This window comes from Rousettus aegyptiacus, unplaced genomic scaffold (assembly GCF_014176215.1).
Source record: "Rousettus aegyptiacus isolate mRouAeg1 unplaced genomic scaffold, mRouAeg1.p scaffold_m13_p_1, whole genome shotgun sequence".
NCBI classification, from domain to species: domain Eukaryota; kingdom Metazoa; phylum Chordata; class Mammalia; order Chiroptera; family Pteropodidae; genus Rousettus; species Rousettus aegyptiacus.
Window position 1 is genome coordinate 101,403,640 of NW_023416284.1, and position 26,459 is coordinate 101,430,098.

The following is a 26,459-nucleotide window of genomic DNA, read 5'->3' on the forward strand; positions in this document are numbered from 1 at the left end:
TTCTACCTCATAGGGTTGTATGAGGATTAAAGAAAATGGTATATGGAAATACTCAGGAGAGTGACTCATGCACATTATGCTCTACACAAGCATTTACTATTATCATTGGTATTACTAAGGCATCTCTGAAATTATAGTGTATTAATATTAGCACTCTTTACCTTTAAGAATTTCTCTTTCCTCCAGTTTCCTGAAAAACTTAAATGCACTATGGAAACTCAAAATTTGAAGGAACCTTATGTCACTTTAGTAAACATTCATTACTAATTCATATTTTACATACTAGGTCTCTTTGAAGTCAGATTAAGGTAAGGATAGAACTGGGAACATATTCTTTCTCAGCTCATAACTTCAAAATGCTAAATAAAAGCCAAATGATACCATTTCCCATATACAACTGCGCCCTAGTGCAGCAATACATAAATGGTTGTTGCTATTTATCCCAAAAATTCCCAAGAGAAGAAGCACATCTTATTGAGAAAATTATCAGTTCAGTTTTAGGCATACTAACTTCGAGGTGTTCATAGAATACTTAATGGACATTTCAGGAAGTGATCAGAAGTTAGGAAGCTGACTCTCAGAAGTTCATCACTTCCTCCTCCTCTGTACTACCATGGAATTTGTCACATTCTCTCACATGACAATTATTTGTCTCAACGATCCCTCTCTACTGCTAGACTACCTTGAAGGCATTTAGGTTCTGCCATATAAAGGGCTCAATAAATGTAGATTTTAAAAAATGAAAAACTTGCAGAACTTTACAATTAAAAGAGTAAATTTTATTGTACATAATGAAAATTCTAATTTAAAAAAGTTATTTTTCAAATCTGTGGATTTTAAATAATAACATTTTCATTTGGATGAATTCTTATAAAATATAAGTAACATGTAAACGAAATCCTTTTTTTTAAATTTCATCACATGAGAATTACTAAATGTTACCAAGCAGTAAAACTTGGCCTCATCACCAGGTCTATAAACCTGAAAAATAACAATACATGTCAAGAAATATATAAATATATAAACAAGGAAGAGTCCAAGGAAGAATTATTGAAGTACATTTAAATTAAACGTTTTAAGATGTTTCTTAAAACATCTGCCACGTGAATCAAAAAAAATTCACTTTCTGATTTACAGATTACTTGATAAAAATGAAAAGCCTCTGGACCCTTCCAGCAAGCGAATATTATCCAAAGAGCTGTGATACAGAGCACATAGCAAATGTGCTCGATTGTAAGCTTAAGTAAGGGAACGCTGCTGTCATCTTCCACCCCACTAGCAATTGTTTGACTCCTAATCTTTTAACTTAAAATCTGTAGAAGCAACTCCTAAAGAATGCTTCACTAGCATTATTTACCACCCAAATTGAAAATATGGTCAATTCTATCAAGGCTCTAACAGTAGAACAGATTGGCTGCTAGTTCTATATTTAATAGCAGATCATGACAATTTCATTTGTGTTTGACAACTATGTACCTGAAACCATTCCCTGGAAATGACACTACAATATTGTTACCTAGTTAGAGGACTGGGACCCAACAGAAAAACAGGTCATTAGTGGTAAATGGGTGGGGAAGACAGTAGAAGTAGAGGATTAAAAAACAGTACAGGCTTAGAATAACTGGGAAACTGCAGAAAAAAAAGAAGGTAGGGATTCACAGAATTAAATTCCTACAACACAAAGACTTAAGTCTGCACTTTCTCATTTTAAATCACATAAGCAAGGATTAAGTGTATATTGGTCCTAAGTTTAAATAACAAAAGCTTGAAAACCTTACAGCAATAGAAAATATTGGTAAATTAAAAAGTATTCCCCTAATTTTGACCCTATATTTTTGCTCTATGAAGCAATTCATAAGAGGAAAACACTTCAGACTATAAATGATGAATGTAACTATTAGGAGTGGCCTCTCTATGAGGTCTGAAATAGAATGAAAATGTATATTTCTTCCAAAGCTACAGCCAACAATAACTTTTGCATTTTGAATCCAGCTTAAGCACATTAGTTGGGAAGATGTTTGCAAAAGTATTTAATAGAAAGTGCTAAATGTAGCTTTTACTTTTTTTCTCAGTTTTCTTAAGTGGCCTGCAGTCTATCACATGCACTAAGTACATTCTCTCCTAAGAATAAGTGACAAAAGGAAATACAGAAAGAAATCTAACCATGAGAGGTGAACACACAGTGTAAATATATATGCCTTACTGTTAAAGTGTGCAGCTGAAACATATTGGATTTCTTTAACCAGTGTCACCATTAAAAAAATAAATTAAAAAAATAAACAAAAATAAATAAATAAAGTCTGTTATTAAAACAACAAAAAAAGGAAATACAGCATTCTTCTTATAGAGTTGTTTCTATAAATCAGGGATCATCAGACTTTTTCTGTAAAGGGCCATACAGTAAATATTTTCAGTTTTACAGGCCATATGGTCTCCCTCACAAATACTCAACTCTGCTATGTAGCATGAAAGCAGAGATAGATGATAGATAAATGAATGCTTGTGGCTATAGTCCAATAAAACTTTATTTTCAAAAACAGGCAGCCAGTCCATGGGCCCATGGCCATATTTTGTTTACCACTGTTGTAGAGCATATTTTTACCAACCAAAAATATATATTGTTTTAATACCACCAAATCGGAAATATGAAGTCCAGATTTGCTTTAAAATATTGCATTAAAAAAAGTAAAGAGTAGGGAGAAAGGGTACATAAGCCTGAGAAACACAATTATTGTTGAAGCCAGATGATGGATGCATAGGGTTTATTATACTATTTTCTATTTTATACATATGTTATATATAATGCAATGTTTTAAAATACAAACTAAATCAGTGAACTGGTTCTACAAGAAAGCGAATTTCCTCACTTTAGTATAAACCTTCTAAAACACGTTTAATGTTTTTAAACATAATACAACATAAAAGATTAACAAAAAGCTATTAATCTAAAATGAAAAAACTTAAACTAATAAATTGTACATACTAAAAGGGTATACAAAAGCATAAACTCTTCAAATTTTCCATAATTTAAAACACAGGCTCACCTCAAACAACTCTCAAATTAATACATTTATTTTATTCTCATCTTATCTAACAAAACGTGTTTCCAACTTTTCGTTTTAGAATATAAATATTTTATAGGCATATATTATTTATGTTAACATATAATATTTATTTTTTTGAATTAATAATTTTTTATTTCTCAGTTTTAAACTCTAAGCAATAAATATTAAAAGATACAATCCACATAAATAAACACTGCTCAAGGTCTTCAACAATTAATAATATAAAGGGATCCAGAGACCAAAAAGTTTGAAAACCTATGACCTAAATGTTTTCACTGTTGTTTATAGCATGTTCACCAAGCAAATATCAAACATATGCTCAAACTTATTTTTCCTTTGAACAATAAATAACACACAGTGGCGTTAATCCACTATGAAAGCTATCAATATATACCACAGGAGGAAGATACTAAAATCTTCAAAAGAAACATTATTTGAAAATTGCTGGGTATGTTAGGAATAATGCATTTATAGGAAAAGAGCTCTAATGTGTTGTCCCCTTATGCAGATAATTGTCTCCTGAACCAATAATAAAGAAAAACTAATATGTGCCAGCAGACATGTCTATAATAAATATGCTATCTCACATTAAATCAAGATATGACTCTCAATGAAAGAAGCGAGAAATCAAGCTAAAAGAGCCTTTGTTAATGAATCTGAAATTACTCAAAACTTGAATAAAGGTGTTTTTTAAATGTTCTAAGTTTTTTCTCAATGTTCTGAAATCATGATTTCAAATATTGTCAAAAATAAATTACATTAGGCTAATAAAATTATTGTGACATCAGAGAAAAACTGAAAACTGTGTGAAAACATCTCAACTATCCCAAAATATACTTATCTAAATTTTCTAAATCTAAAACTAAAATAATAAATGATTCATAACAGAGCAAAAAGGTTTATATAATTGTTCATTCTTTTATAAAGATGAACCAATACTTACTTTTCTAATATAGTACCATTGTAGCATTTTTAACTTATTTTGCCTCTTCTGCATATGCCTATTTAAAATGTTATCACGCTATTTCATTTTTACTTAAGTACAAATTTCCCAGTTAAGTTTACAAATTTTGTTATTTCTGTTATCTTTTATCAACATGAATGAACTTAACACAGTAATAAGTAAGATGCAGAGACGTACTTACATCATACTTTGTAATTCTGCCGCAAAGCTTATAGACTTCCCTGTACTTCTTCCACTACTTGAAGTGGCAACAGACATTGGGCTGGCTGCAGTATTATTCATCTACATAGAAAAGAAAAACAACATTTACAAAATGTGTTTAACTATAAATAAATGCATGAAAACTAAAAGCAATTCTAAATTACTTCAAAATATAGAAAATTTTAAATTTCTGATGTTTTGTATAAAATCAATTTTTTCAAACTTAATGTTATTAAAATGAAATAGTAAAGTAGGAAAAAATTGCTTACTCAAGTATATCAAAAAATTACCTGAGTGATAAAACATTTTAGTACATATTTCATAATAAGTAATGAAAAAAATACTTATTAAAATATTTTTAATAGAGCTCGCTAGTTTTCAAAATGTGTTCCAGGAAGCCCTAAGAGTCACTGGCAATATTTCAGGGTGGTCCCAGTAGCCTCCAAACATATACCTCACCAGTTCCATCTACAACACCACAACTGATTTTTTTTTTTATTTTATACATTGGGGTTCCAAGTGAGATTTCATTTAAAGAAAGAGGTGCACAGTTGTTAAGATACAAAATTAGAAAACCACAGCATAATCCAATTTCCCATTGAACCAAAGCCTAAAATACAAGTAATACAAATAAAATCAGTCAGTAAATCAGAAGCACTGTGGTACGACGGTTAAGTAACTCGTCAATTTTGAATTGTGTGACTTTTTTCCCAATAAAATTAAGCTGACGCATAGCAAAAAAACTAGATGTCAATCCTAATATATCCAGTTTTATCTAATGTATGTGGCAGTCCCGTAAACAAGAATTAGTAAAAATAACATTAAAGTAACGAAAGTAGATAAAAGCCTCAATTACATATTAAGTTCTCAACAAATGTTAGCTATTAATTTATGGTCATATAAACTTTGCAATACTGTAACCTGCCTTAAAATAAAAACATTTTGCAGATTCTAAAGAAGAATTAACAAATTTGGGACAAATGATAAACCAGTATTGAGAACTCTAAGGACAGTTAATTAGGAGGTGTCTGGAGTAAAGATAGCCTATGTTTGAATTCCAGCTACTTCACTAGTACTTTGAGCAAATTAATTTCTCTGTGCTTCATTTTCCTTATACATCAAATGGGAATGATAATTTCACCCTCTTAGGGTTGTTGTGAGAATTAAATAAACTAATGTGGTCAGAACAGTTCTAAGCGCACAATGTTAGCTATTATAAACAGAAAGATCTTAAAAATTCTTTCCTGATCTGCTAAAAGCTTTTATATGACAAATTTAGATTACCCTTATTTCATAGTCACAAAGGTTTAAGAAACTTGAATATTTTCACTAAAAGACTTTAATGCAATCCAACAAATATTAAGTAGTTTCTTTATAAAATAAGTTTAGTTTTCACTAATGACATTACTACTGCTACTAATCACCCCAGCTCAAAATCTCAGTCATTACCTTTGACTCTTTCTCCTACACCCTGTAATCTGTAGGAAGCCAAATAAATTCTACTTTATGTCCTTATATCCTCCCTCTCTTTTTCTACCACTATGGCCCTCTATGAGCTCTATTTTTAGCTTCTCTTTCCATCTCATTTCATTCTCCACATTGCCGACAAATTTATCTTCTTAATACATCCTCTAATCTGACCACTCCTATAGGCAATGTTGGCTAAAATTGATAAAGGAAACCTGAACCAGGACCATTCACCAAGAGGTGGGACGGTAGGACAAGGCCCTGTGACAGGCAACTGGAAGAGAAAAAAAAAAAAAACCTTTTACAAACCACTGCCTAAGATAGGCCAAATAGGAAGCTGTCGAGAAGGCAACAGGACAGAGAACTAAGACGAGGGCACTAGCTGGCTAGACTGGAAGTGTCCCAATATCCTTCTTTGGCAGGACCAACTCTACCAACGTAAGTCCTGGGTCCTGAGAGCCAGGCCAAAACCATCAAACAGAGAATGCTGGAGCAGAGAAAGAGAAGGAAAAAAGTTTCCCTCAAACTGAGACTGAAAACCAAAATTCTAAAATGCGCAAGGCTAATGCTATGAAAGACCACCAGCTTTTTTAAGGCCTAAATTTGTCCTATTTTTTCACAAAGACTTGGAGTAATTTTCTACAAATAATATAGGAAAAGAAGCAACGCCATTTGGAACTCAGCTTGAAAAACAATAATCGCATCACCAGTCCAAGACTGGGGGAAAAGAGAGAGGAAATCAAAAACGTTGAAGAATAGTCCTTGTTGTTCCAACAGAAGATTGACATAGATATGATATCCTGGAGAAAATGTTAAACTCAAAGATTATGTATTAACCCCAGCCTCAAAAAAGTTATGATTTAAGTTCACTCATGTTAGATTTGAAGACATGTCATTCTGCGGGATTATCCTGTGGCTAAATGTTCTGAGACATTGCTACAGCAATCTTCCCCTTTTACATTTTGCAAATCCATTCACCCTGCTCTAACATTCTCTGAAGAGGAAACATTTCAGAAAGTAAATTCATATTAAAACCACAGCTTTCTTCAGTTGTCCTCTGACTGCAAATGTTTCACATCAAGGGTATTTATTGGTAAGAGGTAAAAGGTTCCAATCCTAGTTTATTATAATCATGATCATCTTTTCACAGTCAAGTTATTTAATTTTTAAATCAAACAGGTGAATAACATTTTTCTTGACATGATGAGTTGATAGCTCATTGGAATCTTTAAAATAATTATTTCCCATACCCACATTTTGTTTGATGATTTAGATAATTAACTTCTTTAGACATTAACTTCTTTACACATCAAAGTCCTATCATTCCAATGCTTTATTTCCTTTCTCCCAGACATTAGAAAAAAAAAAAAAGTTGGTTAAAAGCAGAAGCACTCAAGTCAATTTTCTCTAATAAATACAGTTAACGTGGAACTGAAAACCTACTGTAATCTTCTCAATGGGTTAATGTCCTACAGTTGTTTCAGCTTTCAATTGAAATGCAGCTGTTTGCCATATTTTACAAAATGAATGCAGATGTGGAGATGGAGACGTAGATTATTTCAACATGCCACAGTTTAAATGTGAACCCAAGGAATAAGTTCATCTCTGATTAAGACTTATATTTAAACCTGATCATTAAGCCAATAGCCAATGCTATGTCACACCTGTAAAATCCTGCTCCAACAGAAAAAAACTGACATCTTTTAATTTAAAATAATGAGAGTTAAGGATATACTCCCTTCCTCTAAAAATATTACCAACAGAATAAATTTTTTACCTATAGTAAAATTATATATCACCCATGTGAATTAAACAAAAATGTAATGAACATGATACTGGGTTTCGATTTATAGCTCATGTTTTTGGTGACCAAATGACCAAAGAAGAAAGGAATACCATGAAACATCTTTAGCTGATAAATGCATTACTAGTTACAGAACACTCATGACATCAAAATCAGGATTATGAAATCCATTAGTCTACCCATTTATTAAAAGATAGTGAAATTGCTTATTGTTACTTCTACTGTATCACTGCTGAGGAAAATCAATTCAGCACACCTATATACTGATTCTGCGCATCTATAGAGTCTCAATTCCAATCATTCATAACCTGAAGATCTCACATAATATAAACAGTTACACTCAGAACATTTTCATGTTCATAGAACTCCAAGGGCAAGAAGCAATTATGGTTAAGCCGACACTATTATACATTGCATTTTAGTTTTTGTTAAAAAAAAAAAAAACTCAAATTATATCATCATCTAAATTTCTCCTGCTGTAAAAATACCAAATGATCGCTCAATCGCTGAGAATGCAAAAAATAATTAAAATGTAGAAAATTTTAAAACTTTTATACCTAGTGTTTCAGACGACAGAATGGTAATTCCAATATATTTATATATGTCCCATTTCAAGTGGACTTTGGAAAGTACAGTATTCGAGTGTCCATTCAATTATCTGCTAAAAGAGAAGTAACATGACTAATCCAAAGAACAGATGATTCACATATAAATTATAACTTTTAAAATCAATAGCAATTTTTCTGAAACTGCTACTAGTTGTATTTTCATAACTAAAAAATCATTTGTATTCACCTACCATACATTAAATGAGTTCAGATCCTGAAATAAGATGTATCTATCACAGCACTTCTCACGCTTTCGTGTAACTACTCCTCACCTTCAAAGTGCTCACTGCTTAAAAACTGCGAGTTTCAATACCTAATATACTGCATGACATGGCTGATGTTTAGTAAATGGTGGGTGAATGAAAAAATGACTGAAGGGTATAATGATTACAAAGGTAATAAAAACACATCGCTGCCATTTAGTATCTTACAGCCTACTGAAGTTAACAGATATACCCAACGAAATGAGCTTAGAAATAATGCACAAATTCTACGAGACAAGAGGAGGAACATCAGACCCAGTCAATCATTATCAAAAAATTGTACTGAGATTTAACACTTGTTACAATCTAAAAATAAACCGAATTTAACTGCAGTTTAAAAAAAAAAGTGAATAGCAAATTGAAATCACCTACATTTCACTGAAATACAATTAAATAAATAAGTGCAGAAGTGAAAGTACTTTGATAATTATGAAACACCATAAACATCAATATATGATCTAAGAAAATCTTCTGCCAAACCATTCATTAAGCAATTATTTTCCTTAACAACTGCTAGAACAGGAAAAAGTACTTCCTAACCCAAATCATATTGATTCTAATTAATATGAGTAAGAAGCTATAGTGATAAGGAACACCTAATAATCAAAATAACAAGTTATTAGGTATACTATAAGTAGAGAAGTGCTGTTTTAATACAATTACCAAAGACTTCATATTCACAGAGAAATTCTTACCTGAAATATGCGATACTATTGCCTGATTTATTTTCCTCACCACACCTGCTTTCTTGTCTAACATCCTAGTTTTATAAGAGCAACACCAGTCTTCAGGCAAATAAGATCAAAAACTCCAAGGCATTTTTTGCATCTCTGCCTATATGCAGGTTCCTGGCATTATTTTTTTTTCTTATTAATAAAAAAGCAATTCTAAACCAATCCCTTCCTGTCCAATCTCACCATAATCAATACCTTTACTACACTGTCTTTTAAAACCATCTCCCATCTTTCCAATTAGTTCTGTATATTACCCCAGGGTGACTCCTCTACCCACAAACCTCCAATGGCTCTCCTTTGCCTGAAGGACAATACTTGTCTCACTGGACCTCTCCAGCCTCTAGCAGTAGTCAAATCAATCATTCAGCATCTCCCAATCTATTCCAAGTTTTTTTGAACCTTTAAGTTCTTCCTGCTTGCAATACCTTATTATTGCTCCAACTATCCAAATTCTAGTGTTCTAAAAAAGTCTGAAAAAGCCTGACCTAAAACTCAGTATCATCACCAAGAAACTTTCTCAAACGCACACTCATCAGGTATTCCCCTATCTCTGACATCTGAATTGTTTAGTTTACTAATTCTTTTGGTTTGAGATTAAATATTTTAGTGCACAGTAATTATTTTATTAATAAACTGCTACCCCCAATTTCTCCCCCAACTATTGGCAGATGACTATATCCCCTACTTCAGAGAAATAAAAAGCCTTTATTTAGTAACTCCCTCCACTCTCCTGTACCAAAACCAATGTATCTTCTTTTGATTCCCTCCTCTTACAACGAAGGCACTCTATTATTTAAAGCTTATTCATTTATTGGCTTAGTCATTTATAACTATTCATTGGGTACCTAATATAGGCTAAAAACAGTTCTAAGAGTTAGGTATACAGGACTAAACTAGACAAAAAGAGATACATTATAATGTGAGAGAAAAAGCACATAAATATAATTTGAGGTCGTGACAAATGCTACGAAAACAAGTTTTCAACAAGGAAGCGACATTTAATATAAGATCACAACAAAGCCCAAAGTGACTTGAAATGTTTTAGGTTTTAAAAAGGTAACTTCAGCTGCTGTGAGAATATACTATAATAATATACTATACTAAGATAGCAATGGTACAGGCAAGGAGACCAGTAAGAAAGTTATTGAAGTTGTATAGACAAGAGATGACAGTGGCTTGAATTAGCAAAACAAGTGGAGATGGTGAGAAGTGGTCAGATTTCTGGAATATGTTTTGAAGGCAGAGCTGACTTGCTGATCAATTAGATGTGGGGTCTAAGTGAAGAGCAACCAAGGATGATCAAAGTTTGGGGTCTGAGCAACTAATTGAATCGTGGTATGATTTACTGAAATTGGGAAGACTGAAAAGAAAAAAAAAAGGAATTCACGTTAGGCCATGAGACAACTATTAAACATTTAACTGAGATAAAATCCTGCAGAAGTTTTATGACAGATGTTATAGGCGGAAAATTGAAATAAAAGTCATGGTCACAGTGTTTTTGTTAATAAGGATAATTAATCAATATAGTAGAACCTGGAAATAAGGATAAACTAATCTCTCAAGTTCGGTTTCTCCACATGTCAATTTCTGCCTATCTCAGAGGGGTGTTATAAAAAAATACAGTAGCAAACACATGACGGGCACTCAAAATATATATCTGAATACCATCTGTAAACTATTAAATTCCCAATACACAGACAGACATATAAACTGTGTTTACATATCCCAGCTGGCTACATGACCAATTTTTTTTTAACCTACAGACATAAAAGCTCAGTGACAGATTACTCAGAGACACAGGAAGTTCTATTCTATTTGTCTTCTTTAGTCTCACATTAATGTCAGTTTCTATTCCATGTGTTTTCATATCCAGTACTCTCTTCTGGAAGTACTGAGTTTAAAAAAAAAAAATTATTCTTTGCAAAATGGTTTTTAAGGAATACACCGCAAATGTGGCTACCAGATCATCCTAAAATATGTAACATCTAAACCTGGACAAAATGGCAAGCTTACTGTCCCAATATTGAAATACTCTTGTTTTTACATAAAATATTACATTATTAAATAACTTAATGGCTAACGTTTCAGATATATGCAAAATTCTGGAATCAATCATACATCTAATAGTAAGAGGAAAGTATTTGACAACGATGTCAAAAAGGGAGATCTCTTAAACATCAAGATTCTCTTCCAAGCTAGATTCACATTGTAGAAACATTAAACCTTATGAAGTCTATATTAAACATGAACAATTCAATAAAATACCTGATGTGGTTAAAAATATAGTTCATGTGACTAAAAAGAAGAAAAGGAGATTTACTCCCATATAGGTATATAAAACTTAGAGGAATTTGTATAAGCATTTCAGTTTTTATAGGGTCTTTCACCTATATTAGCTCATATTTTTTCACAATCACCCTCCTAGGCAAGTATTTCCCCCCTACTAATGAGGAAACTAACAGAAAAATACTGGGTGGAGGTCACAAATCTAACAAAAGACAGGCTTTGATTCAGGCAGCTAATAACCTGAGATATTCAGTCCATCTACATACACATTTTAACAAAAATTCACCAATCATCTCCTATTTCAGTGCCTTAGTTTTTTCATTTGTAAAAGATGCCTTTCTCCTTTAACACACTAACATAATGTGTAATTACTGAGAGTTTGTACATGTAGAAGTTAGGGGACTTGTCATTATCTTACAGGTTGGTGACTTTAAACGCAAGTTCAGAAATTCTTTCCTTAAAAGTAAATCTTAGGCAGATGGAAACACAGCTATAATAGACAAAAGTATAACTATGCAAATTGGCGGGAGGGGGACCAAAGACATCTGAGGTTCAGAACTACAGTTTTTTAAAATCACTAATTTCATCCAAATCCCTCATTTTTCAGGTGAGGAAACTGAAGTCCAGAGGGGTTTCTTGAACTGCCCAAGGACACATCACTATTTAGTGATACAGCTGGGACTAAAACTGAGGTCCCCTGACTCCTGGTCCAGAGTTCTTTCTACTATCCCACAAGGAACATACAAATAAAAGTTGATCATAATTAACAAACAAGACCTCCACAATGTGTTTGTCATAGTAAACTTTGTTGTGAAATACCTGCCTATGCCAGTTGAGCACTAAAGAACTGGGCTCTGGAGTTCAAATACAGGCTCTAACACTTATGATGTGACCTTGGGCAAGTCACATCACCTCCCTGCCTCAGTTCCCTCATCTTTAGAGATTCAAAATACTCCTTTCATAGGTTACATGAAGTAATGTATATAAAGCACTTAGGACAGTGCCTGGTATCTGGAAAGCACTCAGTTCATGACAATGATGAAGAATCAGAAGAATCATCATTCAAGCAAAAGTATAGCTTCTTGAAAACACCACAAAGTATTATCATTAAACATGTATTTTCTCAGAGAAAGAATGTTATGATTAAGAGTGGTCTTTTAAAGATTCGAAAACAAATAATATGAATGAATCAAGTGAAATACACAGGATTCAGTCATAAAACCTGTATAGCATTTAAAATAGCAAAAGTATACTTCAAGACTTTAAAATGTCATATTTGTATAGTATTTTACAACTTATAAAGTATATTCACATATATTCCAACTTATTGCCCTACGAATTCAATGAACAAAGCAATTTTTTTAGCAACTACTACACACTATATGCCAGATGGCATGTCATTTTCATATTCATTACCTTAACTTTCAATATCTATTAACTACCACCTAGATGTTATCAGAAGTAGTAGTATAATGCAAAACAAAACAAAACAAAAAACAAAAAATTGACCAATCAGTTCCAGAAAATAAGAGCCTCATCAGTATAATCTATTAAGTGGGAATATGTTGGATAAATAAGATACAGCATTTAGCACATGGATAGAACACATCAAGTACTCATGAAATTGTTGGTTCTCTCTTAGCAGTAGTATAAAGTTGTTTTGTATAGACAATATTTTATAACCAGATCAATAAAGCACCATTACTGTGACTTATAGTATTACGTGTCAAAGAGAACAATTTTGAGTAATGGTGCCTCTTAAAATAGCAAAAGTATACTTCAAGACTTTAAAATGTCATATTTGTATAGTATTTTACAACTTATAAAGTATATTCTTATACTTTATTTTCTTATACTTTATTTTTGCTGTTTCACAAATTAAAACATTCAACAATTATTGCAGATTTCAGGTCAGTCTTTACTGGAAGTGGTATGTAGTGCAAGTTGAAACAAAATTAAATGTTTGTCAAACAAGACAGCAATTTATGTAATTCTCATTTGAGGCCTCCAACAATCCTATGAGATGGGATGAAGTAAGGTACTAATAACACTTTACTGATGAAACTGAGGCTCACAAAAGTAAATACCTTAACTGGCATCACAGAGAGAGAATAAGGCAGAAAAGGGCTAAACCTAGGTTTTCGGAATTAGTTTTAAGTTGTCTCTGCACCTATTCAAAATGCATCTCAGAACATTAATATCTCTTCCGGATTCACTATTCAATAACCTTAAGGCTAGAGCAGGTAATATCTACTAAATACTTCTAAGGTGCTTCGCTGTGCCCAATACATTGTATGGGTTACCTCATTTAACCCTCAGCAAAGTGAGGATTCACTCAATCCAGGTGTGTTTGACTCTCAAAATATTTTATTTACTAGAGTAAAAATTCAATTAATATAATAATGTATTTGAATTATTTTTCCTTATTAAAATGAACTATAAGCAAAATTTTTAACATTTTAATACGTAATAAGCAAATTTGTTTGATTTCACCGTTCAACTTCACCATAAAATAAAATGGGTGTTATTTTGAACAAGAATACTCAATCTTCTGATTTGATTGACATGACCTAACTTTCCTTGCAGCCTCCTACACCAAAAGATCATTTTTTCAGAGAGGACCAAAAATAAAGTTGCCCAAGATGCCTATCCAATTACAAAAAGAAAAGCAAAATTTCTGAATTACCAATCGCTTAAATGAACAGGTCACTTGCTGGCCTTATTCCAAATAGCTCATCTATTATTTAACACATAAGCAATAATTTTTTCACTACTTAAAAGCAAATACATTTCCATGATTGCAATATGGTTAATCCTCCTAAAATTACATATTACAAATTTCAAAAAACCTAAGAGTAGGGTGATCATATTATATTATTATGTGGTTCTAACTGGGACATTTTTGATAGTGAAAGGGGATCTATTAATAATTACACTGAAACAAACAGGCTCTAAAACCATGACTGTCCCAGAAAAAGTGGGGTATGTCACCCTACATAAGGGCAACCCATTTTTATTTGTATACTATGGGTCATTCTCTACATATACTTAATTCATAAGCTTTAAGTTTTTTTCCAGATCCCACAATTATCTACAGCCTTGAGATCAAGGTCACCATTTTACAGGTATCAGGCCAGAATTAAGGGCTACAAAGCTTTTTTTAAAATTTTATTTTCAAATTTTACATTGTAAACATTTGCTTGAAAAAGAAACAGATCCACATATCCCAAAGAAAGTAATCTGGCAAAATATTACCAAATTTCAAACTTATCTCTTCGAAAGTTCTGAATACACATAACCACAAAACAAAACAATTTCTAAGACGTCCCAATGCATCTTTCGACGGGGAAAAAAAAAAAATTCAGAAATTAAAGAGTTGAAATTTTCACTGAAACTAACCAAAGTGATAAAAGAGGAAACCTATGGTCACAATACAGTCATGATTAAAGGAAACTCCAATTAGTACTGTTATTGCTCTCCAAATGAATCTGGCATTAGCTGTACAACCTAGGAGACAAAAGAATGTTTTGTTTTAATTTGTCAAGCTGTAAATAACTACTAACAGACCCACGCTTTGAACTATAGTGATTTAATGAAAGGCATTATTTGAATATAATTATGATTCCCTAAGGCCATAATGAATGTTTCAAGAGTTGGCTCCTCGAACTTAAAACAACCAAATCAAGAAGTGGAAGGGGGTCTCAAAATTTAGATTTTTGATCTATTCTGCCCAACAAGGCAGTCACTAGCCACATGTGGCCATTTATATTTAATTAAAATAAAATTAAAAATTAAGTTCCTCAGTGCACTAGCCACACTTCAAGTGCTTAAGGGCCACTTGTGTCTAGCAGATATCATATTAGGACAGCACATATTACAGAATATTTCTATCATGGCAGAGTTCTATTGGACAGTCATGCTGTAGACCTAGGCTGCTCTAGACCTTTGCTTGAATATTCTGAGACAAGAAGCTTGCAACAGCACAATAAAGTACATCCTATTTTTGAAAAGTACTGTCAGGGAATTTTTCCTCACATTCAAATCCAGGCTCTGTAACATCCACCAAAAACTCTACAAATTCCATCTTCAATTTAGTCTTCAAGTAAATCTTTGCAGAGCTAACTTAATTGCATTTAAAAAGTTCTGCCCCTCACATACACAGAAGACCCTAAATCCTCTCCTCCCCCATAAACATATGCTATTTCTTTCTAACGGAAGTTTCTATCAGCCTCATGGAGTTATGCTAATTTATCCACCGGTACGTTAATAACACCTGTCCAGGATCCGCTCTCAGTGTATTACATTCCACTGCCCCCATAAATACACTCTCGTATGTCACACCAAGAATCTTGATTTTTAATTTAGCAAACAAAGTCAGTCATTCCGAACTTCTTAAAACAAGACCAAAATTACTGTTAACACGTAATTGTGCCTGCCGCTGTTGTAAGCATTTAACGTGTATTACCTCATATAATCCTCACAATTCTGAGCTAAACTATTACTATCCCCATTTTACAGACCAGAACACTCAGCCAAAACCATGCTAAACAATTTCCCTAGGGGGTCACAGATGTGGACTTACTCAGAGAGTTTATTAACGCTACTTAACTCTTCTTCTACCCTCTGCCCATAAAGCAACTATTTCCTTCTTTAAGGACTCTTCCCCCACCCACTACCCAGATGACACGCGGAAGGGACTTAACACACTCCAGCAACGCCCGCTCCCGCTCCCGCTAGCCTGCCCAGCTCCCCTCGTCCCACGCCCACCAGCCGACGGGGAGGAGTCAAGAGCCAAATCCACACCCCGCGGGAGAACCAGGGCGCCGGGCCAGGCCAGCGCCTCTCACGACCGTCTTCCCTTCACCCCTCCAGTGCAAACGCCACTATTAATCCCCTGCGGCCGCCCTCGGGCAGGGTCCAGAGCACGGCCGGGGCCCAGAGCCGCGGGACTGGCCCCGCGGCGTCCCTCCCGATTCCCGTCCTCTCCCCTGCCCGCCCCGCACCGCCCCCAACGCCACCAACAACCTCTGCTTTAAGAACACTTGTAGGCACGGCTGCGCGTCCCGCGTGGAGAATGTGGGGGTGGAGATGGTGCGGTTTCGGCTGCTGCGGCCCGGGACACGCTGGGATAGGGGCAGGGTAGGGGTGCTGAGAGTGTAGAAAGGAAAAAGGTGACTCGGCTGGGGCGGGGGGTTGGGGGGCCGCAAGATGGCGTGAGCACGACTTTGTCAGCCGTGGGTTGCGGAGACCAAGGAAGGGAGCGCTACAGAACCCCGCAGTACTAGCAGCGCGGGCCCTGGCGCATGCGCGATCGGCCAGGTGGCGCGCGGTCTGCTTTCCCGAGCAAGCCACTTCCGCCAGGCTCGCTGGGGGTGGAGCGTGTGGGGGCACGGCTGCCTCTTACCCAGCGTCAGTTGTGCGCGGCCCGCGAGACCCTGAGCCACGCGGCAGGCCCTGCCACGGGGCGGCTGCGAGAGGAGTGGGTTTGAGGTTAGAACCAAAGGGTGCTCAAGGGCCAGGCTTGACGTCTTTAAGAAAGGGGCCGAGAGGGCTAAGATTTTCAAGGGATTCGGTGACCGACACTGGAAGTTTGTTTTCAACTTCAGGTCGGAGATTGGCCAGTGTCAGTTTATCTTCAGGAGCTCGGGTGAACCGGGATTTTAGCTGGATTGTGCTTTTCAGAAGAGTGAAGGGAAACAGAAGAAAGTACCGCTCCCCCAAAGGGCCGCAGTGCCAGGACGTAGACATGGAACCCTTTCTAGGAGTATGAAACTCCAGTTCTTGGTGCCGGCTCCCACGCATCACCCTGCAGAGTCGTTAGAGAGGCGGTGGAAAATGATGGTCTGCAATGAATCTTTACCCCTACTCACATTTTACCAAGCTCAGGCATTTAACGGCCCACGTTTTCATCATTGTAACCTTCTACTTCAAGGCTCTTTATGGATGATCCTATATGTTACCTTAGGATTGTGGCCTGTTCCTCCTTATTTTAACTCTTGCGCCCCCCATTTGAACTGTACGTCATGTTCTCTCACACTTGATTGTTACAGATGTAGCTTTTTAAATAATACAGTCGTAAGACAATGACTTTGGTCCACTCCTACGAAGTCGAATATAAAGTATTTCAGAGATTCAATTAACCTTAATTAGGTCTTTTAAAGTACTACTGCTTTTAGTTATTGTCTATAAATATTTGTTATGAAACAATCTCTTCCTGCCCCCAATTTGCTTCTATTGCTTAACATAGCAACTTATTTGGTTATTTTCTCTGATTCTACTTGTGTGTGTAGTTGTATGGTTGTAGTTGTATCTTCTGTTAATTTTGTGTTTAGATACATTAATCTTCCCAACATTTCAATATTTGCCAAATACTTAAAAGTTCCAAAACAATTGATATATTTAGGATGTAAAATCTCACCATGATGTGTAAATCAGGGCTCAATTCAATGCTGGGCAAAGTGTAGAGTGTAAGGGAAAGTAGCATTGGAGAGAGAATTGTCATAATTTCTTACAAAGGAAGACTGCTTTATACAATAGTTGAAAAGCCCTTTCGAGTACATTACAGGAAAATAGAAAAGAGAAAAATTACTATTACATTTAAGGAAATATCCAAAGCAGATCGTTTCAATTAAAATTATGGTAAATTAATGTCATAGTGGTTCTTGCACAGGAGTTTACCTGCCTCAGATGGAGGCCAGATTTGACCTAGTTTTTCAGAACAGAACCCAGATCCTCTTACTCTCAGCCTTCTGTTGTCTAACCAACATATAATCACAAACAAGAGGAGTCAATGAAAGTGAACCATGGAGAAAGGAAACAGTTAAACAAAGCTCTGGTAGAGGGAGCCTGAAAATTCCTTCTTAGGAAGTTTGAATTGCGCTGTTGGCAGATCTTAGCTTCGAAGTCACATGAGTTATCCTAATGGTCCTACCTCATGGAATCCATTAAGTCATTTTTAAAAACTTGACTCAGCCATAATTTTGTTTGTAGTTTGAGGGTCAAAAATATTTTCTATTAGATTAATATCAAATATCCCAAACTATCAATGCTACTATGTTATTTTAATTATAACAATGCTAGAACAATGAAGCTGTTGCTGAAATGAAGACATTGAGGACTACCACCTCTCAGAAAAATATGTGATTTCCAAAGTATGCAGAGAAAACATACCAGGAGACCAAGTGAATTCATCACACCACAGAAATGTCTCCATCCCTAGAAAAAGCTGCTAAATGATAGAGAAGCATTGTTACTGTAGACTTTTACATTCCTCTTGCATAATAACTTTCTTATAGATTCATAGTACAAAACCAAGGTGCACATATCTAATTAGAAATGCCTCTTGGTGTTTAAAAAAAATGGCTAGATTAGGTAATAAAAGAAGCCATAATTCTCCAAAGAATAGCAGAAGGCATGCCTAATATGGAACCATCTCTGTGGTAAAGTAGTTTTTGCTCCTCATGTGGATTCCATGGGGACAATTCACTTCAGGTGACCTACAAATTCTTACTCTTTTGTGATCCGTGACTCTTATTAGAATGCTTGTGGAGAGTTTTTCTTTTCCTATATATCAATTATTTTATCCTTTTCTATATTGGCCTTAGATTTCTAATGCTTATATAGTAACCATGGATAGAACTGCATATTATTTAGAATTGCATATTGCATTATTGCTATATTCAGTTAATTTCCTGATATTAAGAACTACTTTTTCCATTGTAATCTCAAAGTTATCTTGCTTTAGTTTTAGAACAACTTTCTGACCAAAAAGATTACTGAGTTCTGTGGTACCTGGGCAAGTTGCTTAACATCGTTGGGCTTCAGTTTTCATATCCACAAAATGAAATGATCTAACAACTGAAACCATGCAGCCTTAAAAGTCTATGGTCCTTTAAAATAGGAATGACCAAAGGACGGATCTTAAAGTTGTACAGAACAATTTCAACATTTATATTTGCACTACCAAAAATTACATGAATATGCTGGGCTCTTGCTTTGAACTTGGATGTTCAAATGATATGCATTTTAAAAGAAAGACAAATGTGAAAAAATATATACTAATCAAATCTATTGATACATGGTGGAGAGGGGCATCGCATAGTTATGTGGCGTGTAATCGAATTGGCTTCCCTTACCTTACAATTACATTCATATATTTTTGAAGTGGGACAAGCAGCACAGTGATGAGAGAAAAAATGTACTGAGCAGCTCGTAGAACTATAATCATGACCATCATCTTTGGAACTCTTATTGTAGGTTTAACACTCCAGGCTCTTTTAAAATGAATGTTTATCTGCTGAGAAAATAATCATGTTTTTACGATTCCGAGTTGGAAAAGAATCATAGTATATCAGGGCTTCAAAAGGCCCCTGAACTCTCTAGACACATGGAAACTGAGATGCTCCCATTTCCATGGAATCCAATGTGTAATATCTCTTGTACTGGAAACAAACAACTTGTACATTTCTCCCCTTGAAGATAAGGTCAATTTGCTGAGTGCGAGTGATGTGGGCTAATTATTTCATTTATTCAACAAATATCTATTGTGGGCCTACTATTCTAGAAGCTGCAGGTATAGTAGTGAACAAAACAGAAATTCATGCCATCATTAAATTCATATTCTAGTAGGAAGAGTTGGATAATAAACTAACTAAATACCTAAATTATCTAATAATGAAGACAGGGGGAAAAAGTTACAACAGGGATGGGATATGGAATAAGATAAAACATGAGAGAATGGGAGAATTGTAATTTTTAAATAGGCAAGCAGGGTAGGCCTCACTGAGAAAGTGGCATTTGAATAATGACTTGAAGAAGGGAAGGAGATTGCTGCAGGTAGCTAAAGAAAGAGCATTCCAAACAATGGCAACAATCCATGCCAAGATCCTGAAGTGGGAACAGACTTAGTAAGTTGCAGGAAGGGCCAGGGGCCATTTTAGCAGTCAAAGAGTAACCCAGAGAGAAAAAAGTATAACATGAAGAATCAGAGGTACTAAGAGGTCAGATGATGAAAGGCCTGTGTACCTGGGACTAGGAGGCTATTATGTGATTTAGGCTCTAAATTAGTCTGTAGAGTAACAGGTCTTATTGTAGCAACCCAGGCTTATACTCAGTTTGCTAAAGTACAAGCCATAAACATGATTGGATTTTGGACATATTTTGAAAATCAGTACAATTTAATGACAGTTGAAATCTTGAGAAAGAGAGAAATTAAGGATGACTCTTAAGTGTTCTGAGAAACTGAAAAATGAATTCGTCATCATTAACTGAGATGGGAAAGACAAGATGGAGTATGTTGGGTGGGTATAGAGATCAAAAATTCAATTTAAGGCATAAATTAAATAAGTACAAGATTAGTATTATCTGTAATGTTTTTGCCATCATTAAGTAGATTCTTACAGAAATGAAAGTTAGTTTATAATTTTTTAATAATTTATTTTCTAATCCCGCTCCCTTAATAGAGGCCTATCTTAACCTCTCTAACATGTGAAGGAATATTTTACTTTTGTTTAAAGATGTGAGAACTAAACATCCCCTTGTTAAAAAAATAAAAAATAAAATAACTTTTTCAGGAAGGGGGTTTATCAATACCTGACAATACAGTGAAGACAAATATACAAAAATATCCAGTCTCTGAAATATCTTCCCTGAAATATTTAGATGTAAAGCTGGATCTATTTCAGTGATTTATTTGAAAACCTGCCTCAATTGTATCACATATATATTTATTTTTTTATTATGCAAGGAAATAGGACCAAAAATTAATCAGTGTCATGAGTGAACTAAACCACAGTGCGGCTAATGCAACCTGCTATTCCTAGTTCACACTCTGAGGCTGGACGCGTTAAACCTGTTTTGATTAAAGAGTGCTCAGATCAATTGGTAAATAGTGATCAGGAAACCATACCAACAGATTTGACCAAGTAATTTTTATTTTTAGATTTTTATAGGTGCTATGTAAGCTGTATTTTTTTCTTTTCAGAATATATTTAAAACAACTGTATTAATTCTGTCACATATAGTGCAGAGAATATGGATGTTGGTGCCACTTACTAGCCATAACACCATGGACAAATTTTTCAACCTCTCAGAAAATAAGTGTAAATATTACATTGTAAAACAGGAATAAGAACACCTATGTGGTAGGGTTGTTATCAGAATTTAAATGAAAAGTTCCTGACACATTGAAAATGTCCAGTAATTTATAGCTATTGTTATCTGATTTTTAATTAGCTATTGAGTAATTTTTATGATGTTTATATTTTTAATGCATTAGGCATCAAAATAAACACAAGATCCTACCTCAAGTATTAGGGTTTTATATTTTCCTAATTCAATAAATATATGTCAATGTGACAATTATTCTTTCAATAAAAATTTATTGAGGACCCATTAAGCACATCAGTCATTGCTAGGCTTGGAAAAATAATAATACAGAGTTTCTGCCCTCAAAAAGACATTACTGATAAAAATAGAAAGGATAAAGCTATATAACAAGAGCAAAAGTGCTACGATAATATGTAACCAAAATGTTAGCTAAGATCTCCCTGACATCTAACCTGTAAATTAAGATTGGCTTAAGTCTCCATTCCACCTCATTTGCAAGCCCAATTCCCAGCCCAAGATTTCTTTACATTTCTGGGGAGTTAATGTTCTCACAGTCCCCTCTTGCTTCCACAGTCCCTTCTTGAACTTCCATTTGTACTAAATTACTGAAGTTTGTGGATGAACTGCCAACTGTCATTCCACAAACATCCACTCAGATATGGAACTTCACCCTATTCTTGATTTTACTCCAGAGCCTTTTCCTAAAGCTCTGTGGAGATAGCTGATTTTTACTAAAGTTTTAAAATGATGAAAGGGGTTTACATGACAGCAACAGAAGTAAATGCCTATTCGAAAACCTTCCTACCACACACCATGTTTCTCTACGGTTCCCCCCTTTCTTCTTCCTATTCTATCTTTCTCTACACTTTCCCGCCAACAAATTTCTATTTGTTTCTAATACCGAGTAGTTTGGTTATCCTTTTTTCTTTTCTTAGATTACAATGGCCCCAGAACTTTGAAGAATTACTGGCCACTCCAGCAGCTTACTAATATATTTTCTTAAACATTTTTGGAGATCATTTTATTCAAAACTATCAGCTGTAACATAAATTATTTCACCCAGACACGGAGTAGGGAGTAGTCATTTGAAGGTGCTAAGTGCTGACTGAGGAGAAAAATGTCAAGGAAGGCAACCTCTCTGAGCTTCAGTTGCTTCGTACATAAATCAAGGATGATATAAATGTCTAAGTCTTGTGAGGATTACATGACAATGTAAAGTACCTGGCACATGAGAAGCACTTAACAAATGTTGTTTTTCATTATTATTATTATTACTATCAAGAAGATGACTCAAAAGCTCAGTCTTGAAAAGTAAGTAACAGCTGAACAAAATGAAGAAGGATAATTTAGGCAGTGAGAGCAGCATGAGCAAAGCCACAGCATATTAGAGGGAATTTCAAGTTGTCCAGTATGATGGAATCATAGGGTGTAAGAAGGGAAGCTATAAACTTGGTAGGGGCCAGATCAAAGGAAGTCTTGTGCATTATGTTAAGGAATTTGGGCTTTAATAAAAAGAGGGGAGGAGCTTGGAAATATATTTTTTTTCATGTAATGACCTGATTAAATGTGTTAGTAAATTGGCAGTAATGTGCAACAAAGGATGATGGAAGGGTGAAAAATGGGAAAGAGCCAACAATCCAGGAAAGAGGCAGTATGGGCTAGAGCTATGTCAATAGAGTGGAAATGATAGTCCAAGGTCTCTCAACTTACTTAGTGGCAGGTTAGACATTTTGAGTTTAAAATGACCACACAAAATTTCAGATGGATAAAACCAGTAGACAAATGGACTATTCAGACAGAATGGTGGAGATAGAGGTTAGAATAAAGTCTGAAGCTCAAGAGAGTAGATAGACATCTAGATTTGGGAACCAACAGCATACAGCTTACAACATACAGCATTCTACACATATCACTTAGATGTGGAATTTAGCCCTGTTCCTAGACTTCGCCTAAAAACATTCTCAAAAGTATCTGTGTGGTAACAACTGAAGCCAACAGGGGAAAGTGAAATGCCCAACAGCATGCATAGAACAAAGAGAAATGAGTCAAAGACTGGATTTGAGACACACACCTTCAATGAGAAAGGGCAAGTAAGAGCCTACAAAAAATGCTGAGAAGGTAGTGGTGACACAGAAACCAGAAGAGCAGAGAGTTTCAGAGAGAGATTAGTGGTACTCATATTAGACTTAGCCAGTTCAAAGTAACCTTTTGCAAAGCAGCTTCAATAGAGTGATAGGACTAGAAACTTGTTTGTACCGACTTGAAAAGGGAAGAGTAAATAAGGAAGTTGAGAAATGAAGTGAGTTATCATTCCAAGAAAGTGGCCTGTGAAAAAGAGAGTAGCTGGAGAAATAATCAAGGTAGAGAAATATTCAAGGTCACAAAATAGATTTTCAAGATCAAGGACTTGAGCTTACTTATAAGCTTTGGATAAGAAGCTAGTAAAGTGGGAAACATTAAACATGAGATAGAAGAGGGCCAATGACAAAATCTCTAGGATGCTAAGATGGAATTAGATCCTGGAAGAAATGGGAAGGTTTTTGATCAAGAGTTCAGGGAGTAAGATGAGCCTTAAAATGGAAAAGAGATAGACTGGAGAAAAGAATAAGAATTTAAGACAATTCTTACCCTATGACCCAAATTTTCCCTGAAATGTAGGAAAGTGGGGATGCTGAAAAAGTACGGACGCTATAATAAAACGGGTATGAAGTGATAAAGTTTTGTTGAATCACTTTAGGGAATGCGAGAGAGATAACCAAAACCAAGGATAACCTGAAGATAGCTCATGGAATAGAGAAATGGTCCTCAAAGTATGATTGCAGCATCTATATCTTGTTATTGGAAATTTGGGTTCCCCCAACCAACACCTACAGGATCAGAAATCCTGAAGGCTGAGTTCAGCAGTTTGCTTTAACAAACCCTCCAGGTGATTTTGAGATTTGCTAATGTTCTACAGAACTTGTGACTTTCCCTAAGTAAATGACAAAGCATATATAAACTATGCTACTTGACCACATTCTAGTCATTTGTAATAACATTTTCCATATTATAGTAAAATACATTTATTTGGAACAATATCCTTAAGGGTTTAAAAAATGCTGGTTTCTCTCTGGAAATAGGTTTCATATAAGATTTAAAAATCTTAACAAAGAGAATTCTTTCTTCCAAGTTTTATAAAGCAGATATGTACTATGAACCATTTTTGCCTCTCTACTCAGTTTCTGCATTTATAATAGAGAAATAATAAAATTGTTGTTCAAGCATCAGAAGTATTCAGTAACTATATAGTAGAAGTCCTCAGATTATGCACTGCACCAGTACCATCCCATTCTAACTAAATAATAGTGGTCATTTCTCAATTCATAAGGAGAAAATTTATGAGTTAAATTTTCTCAATTTTCAATTGTTCTCACATAAATTTTTCTTAAACTTCTGGCCCTTGCAACTGCTTATCTTATAACAAATGCTAATAGATTACAAAATAAATGAATAAATAGTAAATAAACATTTCATTTATATTACATATCAATAACACAGTCATTTTATACTAACATTATTCCAACAATGTTACCTTTCCTCAAATATTTGGAACCTAACTTGGAATTACTTTCAGGATCTAGGGGATGTACTTTTGAATACCCTAAACAATGGAGAACCCAACAGTCATGACCTAGCAGAATCTTAAAGACTTATTTTATAGCCAAATAGGCAAGTGGCTGATTAAGAAGAGAGGTTTAGTCACAAAGTATAGAAATAACATAATTAGAACAAAATGGCATGGCCCATTCCTATACTGTGGAGAGGAGTGAGAGAAGATAAATAGGTCATGCTATCAGAGTCTTAATATCGTTCAAATATTCAAATTAGGTAGCTAACTTCCCTTATCCTGATTCTATTGTGGCCAGCAATCTTTAGATATTTTGTGTTCCATGAAGCTTCCCGAATAATGTAATGATCAAGCTGATAGAAGGTTTCACTCCACCCCACAGTTACATTTTCTCATGCCAATCAATAACTCAGCATTTCAATTTTTATTCTGCGCCTCTTCTAAGTTCGGATGAGTCAGCTCTGGAACAGTAATAATGTTGACTGGTGACTTCTGGGGAGCCAAAGCCCAAACTCTAACTCTACACGAAAGGCTCAGACAGCCCTTTTTGGCAGCACCCCAACCTGGAAACCTGCCTTTCTTCTGAACAACTACAGGAAACAGATAAATTAGTGGGTGCTTATTCACTTCATAAAAGGATCACTTGCTTTATGGAAATGTTTTAAAACACAGGGAACTTAAAGTAGATGAGAAACCGAGAAATCTGAGTTCAGTCAGAAATTTTTTAATGGTGACATAATTAGTCTTGATACTGTGGTGGGGTTGTAAATGTGAATGTATTGAACAATCTCACATTTGAGAAGTTTAGCATTTAAAAGAAGGAAAGAAAGACATTTAACAGTTGAAGGAAGGAAACAAGATGTTTAGCAGTTAAAGGGAGGAAGGAAACAAGATGGAAGGTGGAAAGGTAATTGGATAAATGCAAAGTTTGGTAGTTCTGTTTTGGGGTTTCCCCCACCTCCATGAAAAGGATACTAGATCAGGGGAAAAAAGAGGAGCCAATGGAAACAGATATTAAAGTCATTTGGTAGCAGGGGAATGAGTGGGTATCCCATCTCCCCAAGAAGATCGAGTCTGTGGGCAGAGGAGCATCTCTCTTCTTCTGAGGGAACTTCTTCAAAATTACTCTGAAATATAACATTTCGGAGGAAAGAATAACAAAACCGAAGTTGTCTTATTTTGGTCACATCATGAGAAGGCAGGGTTATTTGGGAAAAGAAATATTTCTGGGAAAAAATAGAAGACAGCAGGGAAAGAGGAAGTGCAAAAATGAGATGAACTGACTTCACAAAAGAAGCCATAGACATGAGTCTACAGGAGCTGAGCAGGGCCATAGAGGGCAGGACGCTGAAC

General features: G+C 35.0%; 2 protein-coding genes across 12 annotated transcripts in view; one reads left to right on the top strand and one right to left on the bottom strand.

The window, feature by feature from the left end:
• The window catches only part of SUPT3H (SPT3 homolog, SAGA and STAGA complex component), a 416,859-nt gene extending 400,156 nt beyond the window's left edge, over positions 1–16,703 (bottom strand). For 4 of the 8 annotated variants that reach the window (XR_004953706.1, XM_016131181.2, XM_016131180.2 and 1 more), the window contains exons 1-2: positions 16,418–16,690; positions 4,211–4,311 (exon numbers count right to left, since the gene is read on the bottom strand). Coding sequence is in view for 7 of the 8 variants with exons in the window: in XM_016131181.2 (XP_015986667.1) it covers positions 4,211–4,311 (101 nt within the window). In the remaining variant the exon portion in view is untranslated. Of the gene's footprint in view, positions 1–4,210; positions 4,312–8,058; positions 8,163–14,791; positions 15,168–16,414 lie in introns of those variants that run through there. The other 4 variants (XM_036229996.1, XM_016131178.2, XM_016131179.2 and 1 more) reach the window with 4 other exon arrangements.
• Positions 1–26,459, top strand: part of RUNX2 (RUNX family transcription factor 2) — a 206,591-nt gene that overhangs the window by 32,121 nt on the left and 148,011 nt on the right. The window lies entirely within an intron of this gene.